General features: G+C 43.5%; 1 protein-coding gene across 3 annotated transcripts in view; it reads right to left on the bottom strand.

Annotated features, from left to right (window-relative positions):
- PDE11A (phosphodiesterase 11A) overlaps positions 1-15,907 on the bottom strand; it is a 141,920-nt gene that overhangs the window by 125,054 nt on the left and 959 nt on the right. For 2 of the 3 annotated variants that reach the window (XM_057411658.1, XM_057411659.1), the window contains exon 1: positions 9,913-10,974. The exons of the other annotated variant lie outside the window; for it this stretch is intronic. In XM_057411658.1, the coding sequence (XP_057267641.1) occupies positions 9,913-10,695 (783 nt within the window). In that variant the 5' untranslated portion in view covers positions 10,696-10,974. Of the gene's footprint in view, positions 1-9,912; positions 10,975-15,907 lie in introns of those variants that run through there. 3 annotated transcript variants of the gene reach the window in all.

The raw sequence follows: 15,907 nt of genomic DNA, 5'->3' as shown, positions 1-15,907 counted from the left end.
GAATCACGTGTTATCAGAATCTCAATTTCCATTTGAAACACATTAAATTTCTAGTTCCTGTAACTGTTTGGATAACATTGAAAGTGTGATCTGAAAGTTATCATGAACATAAGGATCAGAAATGCTAGAACCTGGCTGTGAGCAGCACGAATTCTTATCAGTAAGCTGGTATATTCAAATACACTTTTCTAGATCCCTTACCTTCAGCATATTGGATGAAGACTAAAAACACTAATGACGTTTACAAGCCCTGATCCCGTAAGATGCTCATTTATCTTGATGTACCTGAGGCTTCAGGCAATTTGAACGCAGACCTAACCAAATAATGCTTATCTCCTGTATGTCAAGTCCTCCAGATTGACCTCTGTATTCATAAAATTAGTCTGTAAATCTGACTATGAATTCAGCAAGGACTGAAAAGAGTCAAATCATCTGTATCATTGACAGAAGTAGCAAGCAAAAGAAAAATCCTTTAGGGCCTCGTCCTTTTTTCTTTGATATCAGTAGCATGGACCATGGACGAAGTCACCAAATAATAACTGATCATGAATAAACGTAAACAGCTACACTTAGAGGAAGCCTACAAAAATGAATGCATCCTGACCAGGAAGAAATGTTAAAGCCTTATCTACAGATTTTCAGTAAAAAAAAAAAAAAAAAGAAAAAGAAAAATAAGAAATAAAAAGATTTCTTCTCAAAAAATTCTAAGGACATGCAGTATTCCACAAGAGGCCATAGAGTGTCTCTAACTCCCATGAAACACTCAAAACAAGTATTTTGTTCTTACTTACATCTACATATCTTTTCTCAAGACATTTGAAGTAACAGAATTGGTTGACAGAAATTAGTTTTAACTTCTGAGCAAAGTTTTACCAACTGAATTTCAATGTTGATTTTCAGTTTAAGTAGGTGGTTCAAACATTGTTAGCAAGGGTAGTTTCTGTTGGTTTGTGTTTTTCTTTCAACATAGTATAACTCTTTGAACTTGGAAAGAAAACATGTCCTTCTATATACTTATCGAAGCTAGTACAATTAATGTATTATTAGCATGATTTAGAACAGAAAAAGTAGGATCCTAAACCAAGATAGCTAAGAGTCAAATAATGTAGTGGAGGATGAAGCCTGCCTGAATACATTTCCACAAATTAAGTCTTCATGACATTGTTTTCCTTCTCCAGTGTCTAAGGAGAAAGCAGTCAATCTAGTGAAATGGTATAAGTGACTCAGCCAAAGCTGACAGCTACAAGGAAAAGCCATTTCTGATTTTTTTAATGATTTAAAACTACTGCTTTTTAATCACACTGAACAGAAGAGCACAAAAGGTGCTCAATTAACAAGCCTGGCCTATTATATTTTATAGTTCATTGCACGTAATTGTTTCTTCCTTAGGAAGGGCTCACAAAAAAAAACAAAACAAGAAACTTGCAGCAAAATTTCATTGAATATACTGTATTTATTGAGTTACCCAAGTCGTATCAAAAATAGGCAACAGAAGTAGTATGTTTGAAAGCATTGTTAACCTAAGTATTTCTGTACTACCAAACTGTATGAGATAGACTGATTTAATGTGCCTCCAAGTGACTTTATAGGAAGCCGTCATGCAGGAGCCTTTACATTTACTGAAGATGCTGAAACTGGAAGAGACCTATTCAACTTCTTAATTATGCTTCCTTTGAGTATAGAATACGTAAGCTTTTATAGCAAACAAAAAGAGCAATCAAAAGACAGCAAGTTATCTAGACTCAAAGCACAACACTAACAAAGCTAAATACAAAAGAAAAATTGTCACCCAGTCTGTTCTAGATACTCTTCTCTAAAAATCACATATGGTATAAATTACATTGTGCATAAACAGGAAACACAAACCAAGTAATAAACCACTAGAGCAGATATGGGAAAAACCTTGTAGAGAAGAAAGTCACACACAAAACACAAGTAATAAAGCAATCTCTGAAGAGACTTCCATGTAAAGATTGCTGCAGCTATTCTTGTCATCTCCCCCAAAATTCCTAAAGCCCTGGAGACAAAAGCAGCAGAAGAACAAACTAGTACCATTCACCAGCATCAGAAACCCAATTCTCCCAAGTAAATAAGCACACAGTCCAGTTATATTGTGACTATTTATATAATGACAATATTTCTTGTAATACGAATTTAATAAAACAGATGAGGATGCACAAAACAGCTCAGTTAACTCTATTCCTACACTCCCAAAACAATTGTAAAGAAAAAAAAATAGGGAAAATTAACCCTGAAAAATTCCTAATTTCCAGATTTAAAAATAAGTCCATGTATAATTTGAATTAAAAAAACAAAAAAACAAAAAAACAACAAAACCAACAAACACAAATTTACTTTGAAAAAAACAAAATATTAACTTGCAATGATGCAACATGAAAGTTTTGCTGTGTTGGTTTGATTTTTCTTTAAAACGTATCAGCAGTTTGCGTTTGTTTGGGTTTTTTTTTTTAGTTTGGCTAAAGTGTCATATCCTTTATGTCCTTTTCTGACCACTGCTTCATTTATTAGTTAGGCCACAGACCTAAGTAATAATGTGTGTTGTCTACTTTTGACTGGCACAAAAATAGTAGGGAAAAATAATATAGGCAGTCTCACAGACAGGAGTAAATAACTTCATAAACACTATCAAGTTCGCAGACATGGCTGCCAAGTTAATAAGCATAATTAGATCTCATGCTTCATAGTTTGAGCTGATCTACAGCAGGGATCAGAAAGTATTCCTCTGTACGACAATCTCACCCAGATACATCAAAAAGTTCTTGTTTTCTTCCTTCAAAACAGACTCCTATTATATCACCCATAGCACAAAAGTAAATCAAGTTGTGGTCTTGGGTGTAGCAGTTTCTGTGCACTTCTGCTCTGCTTGTATCATCATTAAAAAGAAAGAAAACTGACAAAGAAAAATATTTTTCCTCTAATTTTAAATATTTAGAGATCATACCAACCACGGTTTGTCTCCACCATAGCTACTCTCTGTGCCCTTCTGGACCTAGCTAATGCCCTGCTGGGAACCAACCACAATCATGCCCATGCTCCCATCTCGTTTCAACCTCACTTTCAGACAGGTCTCAGTGCTGATCTCCTTAATGTTAATCATATAAAATATATATACACACAGGGTGGCTTTAAAAAGCCAATACTCCTCAGAGGAAAGAAATCAACAAAACTCCTGAGGGTTTCAACAGAAACCTGTGTATGGGTTTAAGCCTGTCACCTGCAAGTGATTACCCAGGTGAGCAATACATGGGCTCAAATGTTACAGAAGCAGAATAAAATTCTTGAATAATAAATCAAAGCTACCTTCTTGTGACAAAGCAGTAGTATTATTAACGAAGCCACACATTTTCATATGTATACTGTAGAGACATTAAACTCAGCACACAGTTGCTGTTATTCTGTTAACATGCAACTCTGCTGAGCCATTGGCTCAAGTTCTTTATATTTCATAATTTGTCAATACAATTGTTTTAGAAAAATAAGACAAATTAACTTGCATAATGACTGCATGCCTATCTATTGTGTTACTCTATAGAAAAACTACACACTAGCCTACAACTGTAAATAACCAAAATTAAATATCCATTTGCTTTGAAAATTGAAAACCAATCAGAACAGCAAAATCATTTACCAAACAAGATTACAGCTTTATTAGGGCTTTGATTGTAACAGGATTTCAGCTAAAACTTTAAGGGCCTAATCCTGCAGTTGTTTCATAGTCACCAACCTGCTCTATACAAACATATCTCTTTCTCACAAGGAAATTCCAGGCCACAGAGGCACCAGGTTTCACACCTGTTCCACAAAGAAGTTTTACAAGCATCTGAGGGAAAAAAAAAATTAAAATGTCTGTTTTCTTCAGACAGATGGACAAACTGAGCAATAAATCAGTTAGAAGTCTACCAGCTTAACAAAAGATGGTCTTACAGAGGGCAGGAAAACTACCCCAGCTCTCCAAAGGACCTTTCAAACTCAAGCTCTCCACAATCAACAGCGCAGGGAACTGCTGCAAAAGAGAGAGCTAAAAAAACCTATGAAAACAAAATAAAAGCCCCCAAAACACAAAATTACTAACCTGCTAATGCTCTCAGGTCCTCCATGCTTCTATTCACCCAGGAGCCCCCACCAGCACTGAAACAAGACAACCCTCTATCTTACAGCACTGATTGTCAGTGTGCAAGCCCCCCAAAATGGCAAATAATTATCCAGCAGCTGCAGTGGGAAGCAGAGAGAACTCATTACACATGAGTATGGACTGACCCTTCCCCTCGGTCTTAGTGCAGGGACTTGTGCTTGCCCAGCCACCACCAGCCCACCTGCTGCTCATTTCCAATGAAGGGGCAGCAAGCAGGTGAGGTGCATCCATGAGGTAATGGCTGGGCAACCTTGAAGGACAGGCCACTGAGTGATGAGGTAACCTCGCCTGCCCAACATAAGCATGGAGAGGAAGCTGTGTTCCCTTCATGATACCTAAGGGCTGTCATCAGTGGGGTATGCTGAACTGTGCAGACCTGCCTGTCCTGGTGATCCACCTGAGCAGTAGCATGGAGACGTGAAAGTGGGCCCTCAGGTGGCTTTGGGTGTATGTCCTTCTACACAGGAGCTCCTGCCCCTGGCAAACATCTCCAAGGTGAGAGCTGTGGTGCCGTGACCCAGGAAGGCCTCATGACGTGTTACAAGTTCATCACAAACTGTTCCTTTAGAAGAAGATGTGAGGAGTGAGGGAGGTGACAGAAGGTGAGGAGACCTCAGTTGCTGCCCCAAGGGCTCTCTACTGTGGAGGGGCAGGAAGGTGCTGCGGAGAGATCCCTCTCTCCTAGGCCAATGCTGCTGTGACACACAGGACATGTTTGTCTCCTCTGACTTGGGATAATCACAACATCCCTTCACCAATTTACTGACTTGTACAGTTTCAAGCTTTCCTAAATTTTAGCTGATGGGCTGGAGTGTCCTTTTGTGGAAAGCATATCAGAGCAATGTAGTTCTTTAGAGTTGCAATTATCTCCTGCCTTCCCCATGGCACTTTTCTAGTGAATAACGCTCAGCAAAAATTGTTTTAACTCTTTTTTTCTATTTTATATGCAATTTTAAAAAATTATTATTTATTCTACTTACCAGTTTTCATGCTTTCTGAAGAGCAACCCCTGTCCTTGTTAAAGAGTTAGCATTGAAATGAATACTGCCATTGTTGGTGCCTGCTGCTCAAGTGCTGCTGAATAAAACAGTGCCTAAGTGCTTCCCATTTGCAGAACTGAACCTCCCACCACCCAGGGTTTTAATGCTTTAACTGCTCTTTAAAATTGAAAGAGATGCACTGTTACTATTGATGGTAACAAACAGCTACCCTGTGTAACAAAATGTGGCTCTCACCTGCTCCTGAACTATGCCAGCAGCCCGCCCCAGGCTGAAAGGTTTGCACCTATGAGCAGTAATGTTGTAATGCTGTCCTGACACAGCAGGAGACCCTGCATGCTCAGAGCTCTCCCAGTCATCCTGAAGAAGACAACACTGATGCCTGTATCTAAGGTGATAAAGGATGCTTAAATCGTACTGTAAAAGGCTGTGTGCATTAGTTGTATGCTGCTTGGCATAAGCTTGAAAGAGGTCACAGGACAGTGCAGAGCAGAGCTTGACTTGTCTTGTTTTACTTGATTTTAGCTCCAGTAATATGGTTACATTTTGGTTTTAAAGACTTGAGCTACACAGAAAAATAATTTCTGACCTCTTTTATGGCACTTTCTCCAACTTACAAAACCCAGTGTCTTTGCTTTACTCCATTTAATATTTTTCCTCACTTTGCTACCCACTTTATTAAAACATTTATCTGATAAGCCATTGTTTTCTTCTGTCTTTAAAAGCTACTTTTTAAATTCTTGGTTTCACGTAAGATGTACAGAAACTTTATTCAGCTGACACTGGCAAATGGCAGAACATACTTTTCACCACTTTTCAATGTACGCTTACTATTCTAAAGAGTCATAGGGTTTTTTTCACTAGTTAGAAGGACTTGGGATGCTATTAAATTATCTCCCAATGTTTGCACAGCTAAAGGTATAACGATAACCAAAAATTACTTGTGATTTAAAGATTTTATTTAAATACTGCTCTAAAAGGTAGAACAAAATTAAAATGATCAGTAGTTTCAGCTAAACATCATAGAAGAAATGTGAGAAGAAGGGATGACATAAAAAAAACTATAGCTTTAGATAGGAAAAAACTTACATTTTTAAACAACTCAGAAGAATTGTAGGTAAGGTTTAATAGCCTCTCTTCCTCTGTACTTATGATATGCTTAATAGTCTTCATACATGACTTCAAAAGCTACATTTATGCTCTATTAAAAGGAGTCTCAATGTACATTTAGGACCCAAATTTTCTTGCCAGTATAACTGGATTCTTCAACATATGTGCTCAAACTGCAGTGCATTATTCACATAAGAATAAAGAGTCAGAAATGCTTCCTAAAATTAACATGGGGAAGACCCAAGGCCTTATTTTCAAACTTAAACCGACTAGGAGTTCAACTTGCAAGTCAGCTGGATTACTTGCAGGAGAAAGAGTTTAAGACTGGCTCCAAAATGCAAAGAATGTATCTAATTCCTTTTCTGTTCTCAAATCCTCTGTAGTGCTAACTCTTACAGATTAGATCATATACTTTGCAAAGTGTTATAAACTCGCTTTCATCACTTGATTTTGCAATGCAATAAATAAAGCTCTTTTAATGCCATGAATGAAATTGTGCAATTTTTGAATCAGTCATTATCAAAAGAAACCTTTCTATTAACTAAGTATGTGTCAAATTCTCTGATGCTGTGAAACTCCAAAGAGTTTGTTCAGTCACTGCTGAACTTCCTAAATCAAAGTGCCATGAGATATTATATAGTTTTTGTTTAGTATTAAAAGAATTTATTATTATACAGACCTCAATACATAATGCTAGTTCCAAACCTTTTATCTAAGTATGCTTATTGAACTATGGAAAATTGTTTCCATGAGCAGGTTTTGAAAGTCTGACTCAACAACAGTAATAATCACCTGGATTGTGGAAAAGCCCCAGCCTATTGTTTGTTTTCATTTTTTAGTACTTTTTCTCTTTAGAAAAATAAATGTGTAATTGAAAACTTAACACAATCTCTGAAAATTACACTGCCAGCCACTTACAAAGATTTCCTAAACCAGTCTGTGTATGAGCACAGGGGACTGCCTGTGTGAAGCACATTACAAGATGTGGCAGGATTTACATGTAATGTGGATTGCACTGAAGTCCTATTAATGTCAGTAGTAGCTGATGATAGAAGCAGGCAACCCAATTTGTATTCAATGGTGGAATTCCAATTGGTATTAGAGCAGGCTCTGAGAAAATAAAGATGGTTGGATGATAATAAAACAAATTTCCCAACACTGTAAATTAGCCAAGTGATTATACAGTAGTATCTTTACCTTTTTAAACAAGTTTGCTATTTAAAGAAAAAAAAAAAACAAAACAAGAAGAAAGCAACAAAAAAAGTAAAAGTTTAATCTAGAGGTGTTCTTCTGTCCTATCATAAGGCCTTTTCTTACCAAGTGGGTAGTATTGATGCAGACACTCTCTTCAGTCAACAAAATGGTGCTGTGCTGTCACCCCTTTATCTTCAACTCCACCTGTCAGCCTGACAAAGTTTCCTGGTGGTACTTTCTTTTACCTGACAGTTGTTTAAACACTCCCAGCACCAGTGGCAATGCTGGCAAAAAAAATCATACAATCATATTTATTAATTTTTAAAGTGCTGTATTGTGAGCACTACAATGATCTGAAATGGAACAGCTGTCGCTTCTTTACACAGATGTACCTGGGCTTCCATAGGGCTCTCTATACTATTAAATTATAAAGGTCTCCTTTTAATGATGCGCAATGGATATATATTTGTCAGGTAAAAGAAGATAAACTAATTCAGAAACATAATAGAAAGTAGATCCCCATTTTATTATCAAGCAAAACTTTCATTAAGGTTGCAAGGTTTCTTTTGCACAAGAGTTGCACAACCAGAAGTAACACCACTGAAAGCAGGGAAGTTGCAATTGATAAAATTACAGGATGAACTTGGCTTAGAACTTTCCCTTCTACTGCAACTAATGTACTTGTGGCTTAAATAGACAGTGAATTGTATTATTTATAATTTTTATATTTTTATATTATTATTTATAATATTTTCATCAATTTTGGATAGGAGCCAAACAAAAGCATAATATAAATAATATCAGGAATGGCAACTGGATGGATTGTTTTTCACTTTTCTCAGCGAATTAAACAGACAAGAAACTGTTTAAAGTAGTGGGGCTTTTTCATAAGGGAAGGGAACACAAAATAAACAAACACTGAAGAAAAAATAATTCAGTCCCCTGGGACTACAAAGCACCCTTTCCACTGGCATTCTCAAAACAAGTTGGCTGGAGCTATCCAGAGTTAAAAGGAGAAATCAAGCCCTTTCACAGCCAAACTCAGATATCCTTTCTATCTGTTTAGCCACTTGAGACTACTGAAAGCATCTACTTAACCCCCAACAGAAGATATTTGGGAAAAGTACAGTTTGAGAAGTAATAATCATTAAAAAAAAAATAATCAGATGGTGTATAATGGTGAAAAGGAAAAATAAAGGAAGAAAACAGATTTTTTTCAAAGGCGATCCAACACTCAGTCATTTTAGTCTGAATAATGCAGCTTTTTTCACCAGCTCTGTTCATTCCCTTTGAACTCTGTAGGTTGGGAACCTCTGTCTGTCTAGATCTGTGAGTTCCCTGGTATTCTTCACTGCTTGACGAATAAATAAGTATTCGGCCCAAAATACATTTACCTTGGCTCTTCTGCATTTCAAACAAAAATAATTCAATTTTATTTTTCAAGTTTCTTCCTTGTATGTTTGCTATAAAGCATCAACAGGATTTTTTTAATGTTTATTAAAACATTAATAATGTTTTAGCAAAATTAGGCATTGGGCAATGATTATCACTAAAATCCTTAAAGACATGCATCTCCCACCTTTCTGAAGCTTTCCAAGATCCTAATTGAGTTTCTCAATCTGTCTGTGGTTCTTAATTTTCTCGGGAGCCTCAAACTGCTGACAGTGTCTCACACAAATAAACAGTAGAAATAGCCCCTAGGACTGAGAGGTACGTTTCAAGCCAGTAAACTGAATGCACCGGTTTGCATTTACACAGGTAGGCGAAGACACATCGGTCCCTGCTGAAGTCAATGGGAATTTTTGCCTTGAAGCCAGGACTACTTTTTCACAATTCATACTGAAGCCTCTATAAAAGGGAAAGGTGGCAAAAACCCTTGTAGGAGAACAAGACTGATTATCACTCCTAGGAATATGATTGAAAATACATGCCATGGGGGCTCAGTGGGCATAGGCAAAGTTGAAAATATATGCTCCTCTGAAAGCAGTGAAATTACTTTAGCAGAGGGTAGACAGAAAACATTAACGAGACAGAGATTTAAGGATGTTATCATCGGGACTGTCACGGGCATTTTTTTAAACTTTTCTTCAACCGATTCCAAAACACGTTTTGAAAACACATGAAGGGAAGTAACACTCCTGCGAAATCCAGCAGCACTGCTGGACCGATCTGATGGCCACTCTGGCCCCGCCGGCCACCGGGAGAGGCTTTCCGCTTTCCTCCCCCCTTCATGGGAGTCCCCTCCCGCCCCGTCAACAGTTGATCCGAGCGTACCCGCGCCCGCTACGCGTAACCCCCGGCAGGGACGGCCCGGGGAGAAGCCGGGCGGCGGGGAGGGACGCCCCAGAAGGGAGGAAGGGCAGGACGGCGGCGAGGCTTCCCGGCAGGCGCATCCACCGCCCAGGTCCGGGGGGGAGCTGGGGACGGTGGAGCCCTGGGAGCCTGCCCGGCTCCTACCTGGTAGGCGTCGGGGATGTTGACGGTCTCTCCGTGCTCCGCCACGTAGCCGATGATGCCCTTACCCCAGGGCACCTGCACCTCGTTGCTGTTCTCGGTGGAGCCGCAGGGCAGCAGCGGGGTGCCGGCGTGCACGTCGAAGAACTTGGAGACTAAACTCTTCTTGCCGGCGGCGGCCCCCTCCACGAGGAAGAGGGAGCCCCGGTCGGCGTCTACCATGAGGCAGACGAAGATGAGGATCTTGTAGCTGAGGCTAGTGAGGTCCAGGTCGTTGGAGATGTCCTTGACCAGCTCCAGGAAGAACTGGCGCTCGTTATGCTCCTTGAGGTAGCGCTTGTAGTCCAGGGCAGTGGGGGGGTACTGGGGCAGGCTGATGCGGGACTCCAGCAGGGCGCTGAGGATGTGCGCGGTGGTGGGGGGCAAGGAACTGGCCTTCCGCAGCAGCGCCCGCCGCCGTACGCTGCTCAGCGGCTCCTGCGCCCGGGCGTGCACATGCTCGTCGTAGGTAAGGTTGACATGGATGGCCTTGGAGCGGGCGAAGCTCTTCCGCAGCTCCATCTGAGAGGCTCGGCGCTGGAGGACGCCGGGGCCGCCTGCACTGCCCCAGCCGCCGCTGGGGCCGCAGCTGCTTCGGCGCTCCTCCGACGGGCTGGCGGCGGGCACCGAGGGCGCTTTAGGGAGCGAGTTCTTCCTCTTCAGCCACTTCTCCACCAGCTCCGGGTGCCTCTCTAGGAAACTTTCCACCGCCGCCACGTCGAGGCCAGTGTCGGCGGCGGCCGCCATGGTGCCGGCAGTGGGGGTGGTTCAGGCCGCAGGAGCCCCCGCGGAGGCCATGCCCCGCCGCTTCCACGTGCTGCTGCCGCCCCGACGGCCGCCCCGGGGCACGGGGTGTGCCGGTAGCCCCAGTGAGGAGCCGGTCCTGCCCCTTGCCCGGGCCCGTCCTCGGGGGCGCGCCTTCTTCTCTCCCTCTGCTTCCCCCCGAGACCTCCTTTTCCTGCCCACACTCTTTATTATTATTAGCAGTAGTATTAGTATTATTCTAGGTATTTGCCTGGTCCTTGACTCTCAGCCCTTCTCTGGTCGTGGCCCCGGCGCCCGGTTTTGGGCCGGCTACCCCAGTGAACCGGGCAGGCGCTGCCGCCGCGCCTCTGGAGATGCTCCGGGAGCGCTCGGGCAAACCGCTTCTGCCAGGCGCTGTCAGTGCTGGCGGCGGCTGCTGCGTAACCCAGCCGGCGGACCGCTGAGGAGGGAGGGAGGGAGGGAGGGGCGGGTGGGGGGAGGACGCGGGAGCCGAGCGAGGGGGCAGGCGGGGAGGAGGGCGGGCTGGCGAGCCCCGCTGCGGGGGGGGGGGGGGGGGGGGCACCGCCGCAAGCCTGGCGACAGCCGCCTCACAAGCGTCCCCGGGGAAAGCTGGGGGAGAAGGGTAAAAACGCGCAGGGTGCCCGGCAGGAGGACCGCGAGCAGGGGGTGCTGCGCTAAGGAGCTTCGCAGCAGTGGGCGCCTCATTCAGGATCATCGGTGGGCGTGTGCGGGGGGAGAGGGAGGGTCCTTTTGTCTGTCATGCGTGTGCAAGGGAAGGGGCAAGCCCGGTCTGCGGGCGGGGCGGGGGGAGTTAAGGCGAGCGCTCACGTTAAAGAGGTTTGATTTATAGCATTATTTGCGCCGCTTCAGTACTTCAGCACTTCAGCAGACAGGCAGAAACGCGGAGTCCCTCCAGGAAGACCAAGAGAATTCCGTTTGTTGAATCCCCGCGTTGAGAAGCCCGCATCTCTCCCGCGGGTGGACCGGCTCTGCCCGGCTTTCCGCGTTGGGCGCCGTGCAGCGGGGCAGGGAGCCGGCTCTGCCCGCGGGGCCGCCCAGAGCCTTGTACCCACGAACCGCTTCCCCGGCGGGCGCTCGGCGGTAGCGGGCTTGCCGAGGAGCTCCTGGGCGCCCGCTCCTGCAGCACCGGCTGCCAGGGGGAAGCTGACTGTATCCACCGGGCGGACGGACCGGGATTATTTTTATGCGCACGTGGAACACGTTTCATTGCAAAATCGATGCTTACGCGTAAGCGACTGAAAAAAAAAACAAACCCCACAAAACGGAGTCATGGATCTTAACACGTGAAAAATGTCTTTCATGCGCTCACCAAAGACTGAATGGAGGCAGCTTCAGAAATTCATGAATGGGAGTTTGGGTGGCTGGGAAAACACACGGGCAAACCTTCAATAAAACGAGATTCCGACCTGCCGGGGACCCTGCTCCTGCAGCAGCCCATCCCGGCTCGGGGATGCAGGCAGTGCTTGCAAGGAGAGGGAACGATTTCGGGACAGATGTGGATAGTGAAGGTGGGTTTTGGGGGAGGGAGGGCTGCGTGTGTGCCCGAGGGGCTGCCGTGTCTCCCGCAGCAGTCGGGGGTTGCGAGAGGCTCCCTGAAGGTGCTGTGGCTCCCGGAGACTGCTTGAGAAGCGACAGACAAAGGGTATCTGCCCCCGGTCTCGGTGCCTGCGATGTTGCAGGCGGAGTAGCAGCTCCCTCACTGCTGCCGTCCCCGGGCTGCCGTGGTGCCAGGGCTCCGGGCTTACCCCTCGGTCAGCGGCACGGCTTCTTTCTGCTCTCCTGGCAGGGGGCTGCCGTGGCGCGGGGAAGGGGCTGCTCCCTGCCGCCGCAGCGTGCCTTAGCTGCAGCTGAGTTGCCGGGGGGCTCCCGGCTGCCGCACCCGCGGCGAGAGGACTGGGCGAGGGGCGGGAAGAGGGGACGTCGCAAGACACGCTTACGGGTTCGCCCCGGAGCTGCTCGCACCTCTAAAGAAGCTGAGCTTGTTCATACAGGTATCGTGGACATGAAATTGCGGGTGCGTCTCGGTGAGGGCAAGGGCGACTGAAACATTCAATGTTTTACGCATTTCTGTCGGCGCGCTGCTGACACGCTGCCGGGGCTGTGAAGTGAAGGGACTTCACACGCGGCAGCAGGCACAGCGCCACGTCGGCGGCGGAGGCCCCGCTGTTGGCGCACATCTGTACACTGCTGCTTGTGTTGCCACTGAAGTGGCCCCAGCTGCTGGCACTGCGTCAGCGTCAGCCTTGCAGGGCGCCCGCTTTCCCGAAGCTGCTAATCGCTATTTGGCCTTTCCAGTAGCATTCGTGGTTTTGCAACGCTGGCACAAACACTTCACTTGCACAAAGATACCGCGTAAGCTGCTGAAGGCCTGGCAGGCACTTTGAGCTCTCCAGCAAGGACCCTGGGGATCTGCATACAAGTGAAAGAACTGTACGTAAATATTTTGTGCCATCTCACTATGGTAAGGTTTGGTCTGGGCACTCACACCAATGTTTACTACATAACGGTTACTGTGTAGCAGTTCTGTATGTAAAAGCTTAAAGCAATTTAGTGTTTCCAGATACAATGTGACAAATTATCACATTTGATGAATTGTCTTTTCTGTAACTCGCACAGGTTTTGTAAAACCTGATTCACAAAGCTGGCCAGGTGCATCACTGAGTGTTAGGAGAAAACTTGGGTCTGTGTTCTGCACACATCAGGCTTTACCTCTGTTTGCAGGGTTAGTAAATCAAGCACACAGTATACTGGGCTGCAGCTCTGTGTGTGAGCCTGAGACAGATTAGTTGAGGCATTTCATGGGAGGGCTAAAGAGGCAAATGGATTTTGTCAGTGTCATAGGATTGTGCTGCCTTCGTAACTCTACAGCTATGCTGCAGTGAGGCACAGACAGCTTTTATCTGCTGCATCTGATGTATGATGCACCCTTTATTTGTGTGGATGCACAAAGACAATTCAGACAGCAAAGCAGAATTTAGCCAGTCCCACCTGGTCTCCTCGGGTACAAGCATGCAAAGGTGCCCTAAAAGAATCAAGAGGAGAAACTAGAGTTTATTTCTCAGCAGAGCGTGTTTCTCTATTCAGAAAGTGGCAAATGCACTCTTAAAACTCTTCGAAGTGCAATTGAGAAAAGCACTCCAGAAAATTTTTGTCATTGAGGCAGATGCTTTAATTGTCTAAACAGTCAACAGAACAGGTCCCAGCTGTCAAACTGAAAGGGGGAACTATCTTACAGGTACAGTACAAAAGAAAAAGGAAGCTGGTTGTGTCACAGAACTTTTCAGCCCACTCTTGCTTATTCCCTTACTTAAAAACAGCAGTTGAGCTCCTTGGAGCATGGCAAGACAACTGGTTAAAGCTCCTGGTGGGTAAGCATCAGAACAATACTGATAAAGTGAGGACCTGGGAATAGATACTGTAGTAAATTAGTTTATATTAATGTTCCCTTCTGCAAAGACATAAGGAAACCTTAATTGAGTGAAGTATGTTTTAATGTATTACATTTGTGTAAACTGAGAATTAAATTGTAAATCTCAATTCAAGTGGTAGAAGATTCATGAGGAGGTTTTAGGAGGACTTTAATCGCCTTCATCAATCCTCTGCTGTTGGTGAAAATATCTCCTACTATCATTTGCTTGACCTAGTTATCCCTCATTCACTCTAGATGTTAGAGGTTAAAGATACCTTAGTGTATTAGCCTCAAATGGAGACAAAGAACCCACAACTCTGAAAACAGATCGGTAGAGAATTATTATTATTTTTTTTAATACACAAAGGAACAGTAACAGAGGAACAGACTAACCCCCCACTAAACAGAGTAGGGCAGTGTTTTTAAACCAAAGAGATCATGGTGTTCAGGTATCTCCTCAAGATTCAGGTCAGCATCACTATTGAAAGGTTACTTGTTCTCTGAAAATATCCGATATTCTTGGTTTTCCACCTCCCCCACTTTTATGTAGTGTTCTTTAAATGTAAGGTTATGTTTTGTTACCTACTGTAGATGGTACTTTCCTTCACAGGTGATAATGCTGAGGATTGTTTTTCCGGAATAAAAACTTCATGTAGTTGTCAGTCCTACTGTTTACAGGCACTTTCTTATTTACGTAGCCACAATTAGATAATAGTTTTGCTGAGTGTTCTAATAATTAGTTGCAGATTGGGCTCTCAGATCTCCTTATAGAAAGGAACAGCATTTCTATAGCACACTTCACAAAGGTCTATGAAATATATAACACAATATAAATTATTCTCACCTTCCAATGTTTTTAATTAGAACATAGCATCTTCAGACATATCCTTGTTTGATTTTACTAATGCCAGTCCCTAAGGAATAATTAGATTAAAAATATTAAAACTTGACATAGCAGCTAATCAAAATCCAAAACATTTTTCACTAACCTTACAACTGTGGCAGCAGTGCTTCAAGAAGTTGCTTTTTTCAAGTATGCAACAAGATCAGCTCTTTCATTTTTCTTTTTAATTCCAGCAAAATAATTTTTGTACCAGGAATGTATTTCTTAGGGTTTTCCAAATACTCCATCATTGTACTCTCACTCCAGACAATTCCTGAAAAAAAAAAAAAATTATAAAATATAAGGCTGGCCCAACAGCATGTATGTATGATATGAAAATGTGAACCATCTCAAATAAAAGGTGTGATGCTCCTGAACATAATGTGTCTAGAATCCAAGAGGAATGTGAGCATAAATAATACATGATGTAAAATGCACAAGGTATATGTTGTCTTTGTGTCACTTTAACAAGTCAAATGTAAATCCTTTTTGCATCGTAGAGACTTGCAGTTCTTTGCACAATTTCACATAAAACTACTTAATACTTTTATGCTATGTTATACCTTTGTAATTCCAGAATGCAGAAGATCCAACTTTTAATTTCATACAGGTGTTGAAAATAAGATCTACAGATTAGCATGAAATTCATCAAGGCTGTGCTCCACTGAAGGGCATTAGAAAAGCGGTTGTCAGCGGCCAGATCCTGGAATCTCCTGACATAAGCTGAAATACTATTCGTGTTTCCTCCCAACCCTGATAAAACCTGTCTCTGTCAACAGAAGCAGCCTACTGTTGTACTCAAGACTATACAAATACCTCTAACTACATGTTCAAGTTTCTCTTCTGCCCTCCAGAGTTGACTCTTCCCATGGTCTAAGGTG

The sequence above is a fragment of the Pezoporus wallicus genome, unplaced genomic scaffold (assembly GCF_028554395.1).
Source record: "Pezoporus wallicus isolate ANWC-B61680 ecotype Strahan unplaced genomic scaffold, APGP_CSIRO_Pwel_v1 contig_6732, whole genome shotgun sequence".
In the NCBI taxonomy this organism is placed as follows: domain Eukaryota; kingdom Metazoa; phylum Chordata; class Aves; order Psittaciformes; family Psittacidae; genus Pezoporus; species Pezoporus wallicus.
The sequence above is the reverse complement of the archived record's forward strand: the minus strand, read 5'-3'. Positions and strand labels throughout refer to the sequence as shown.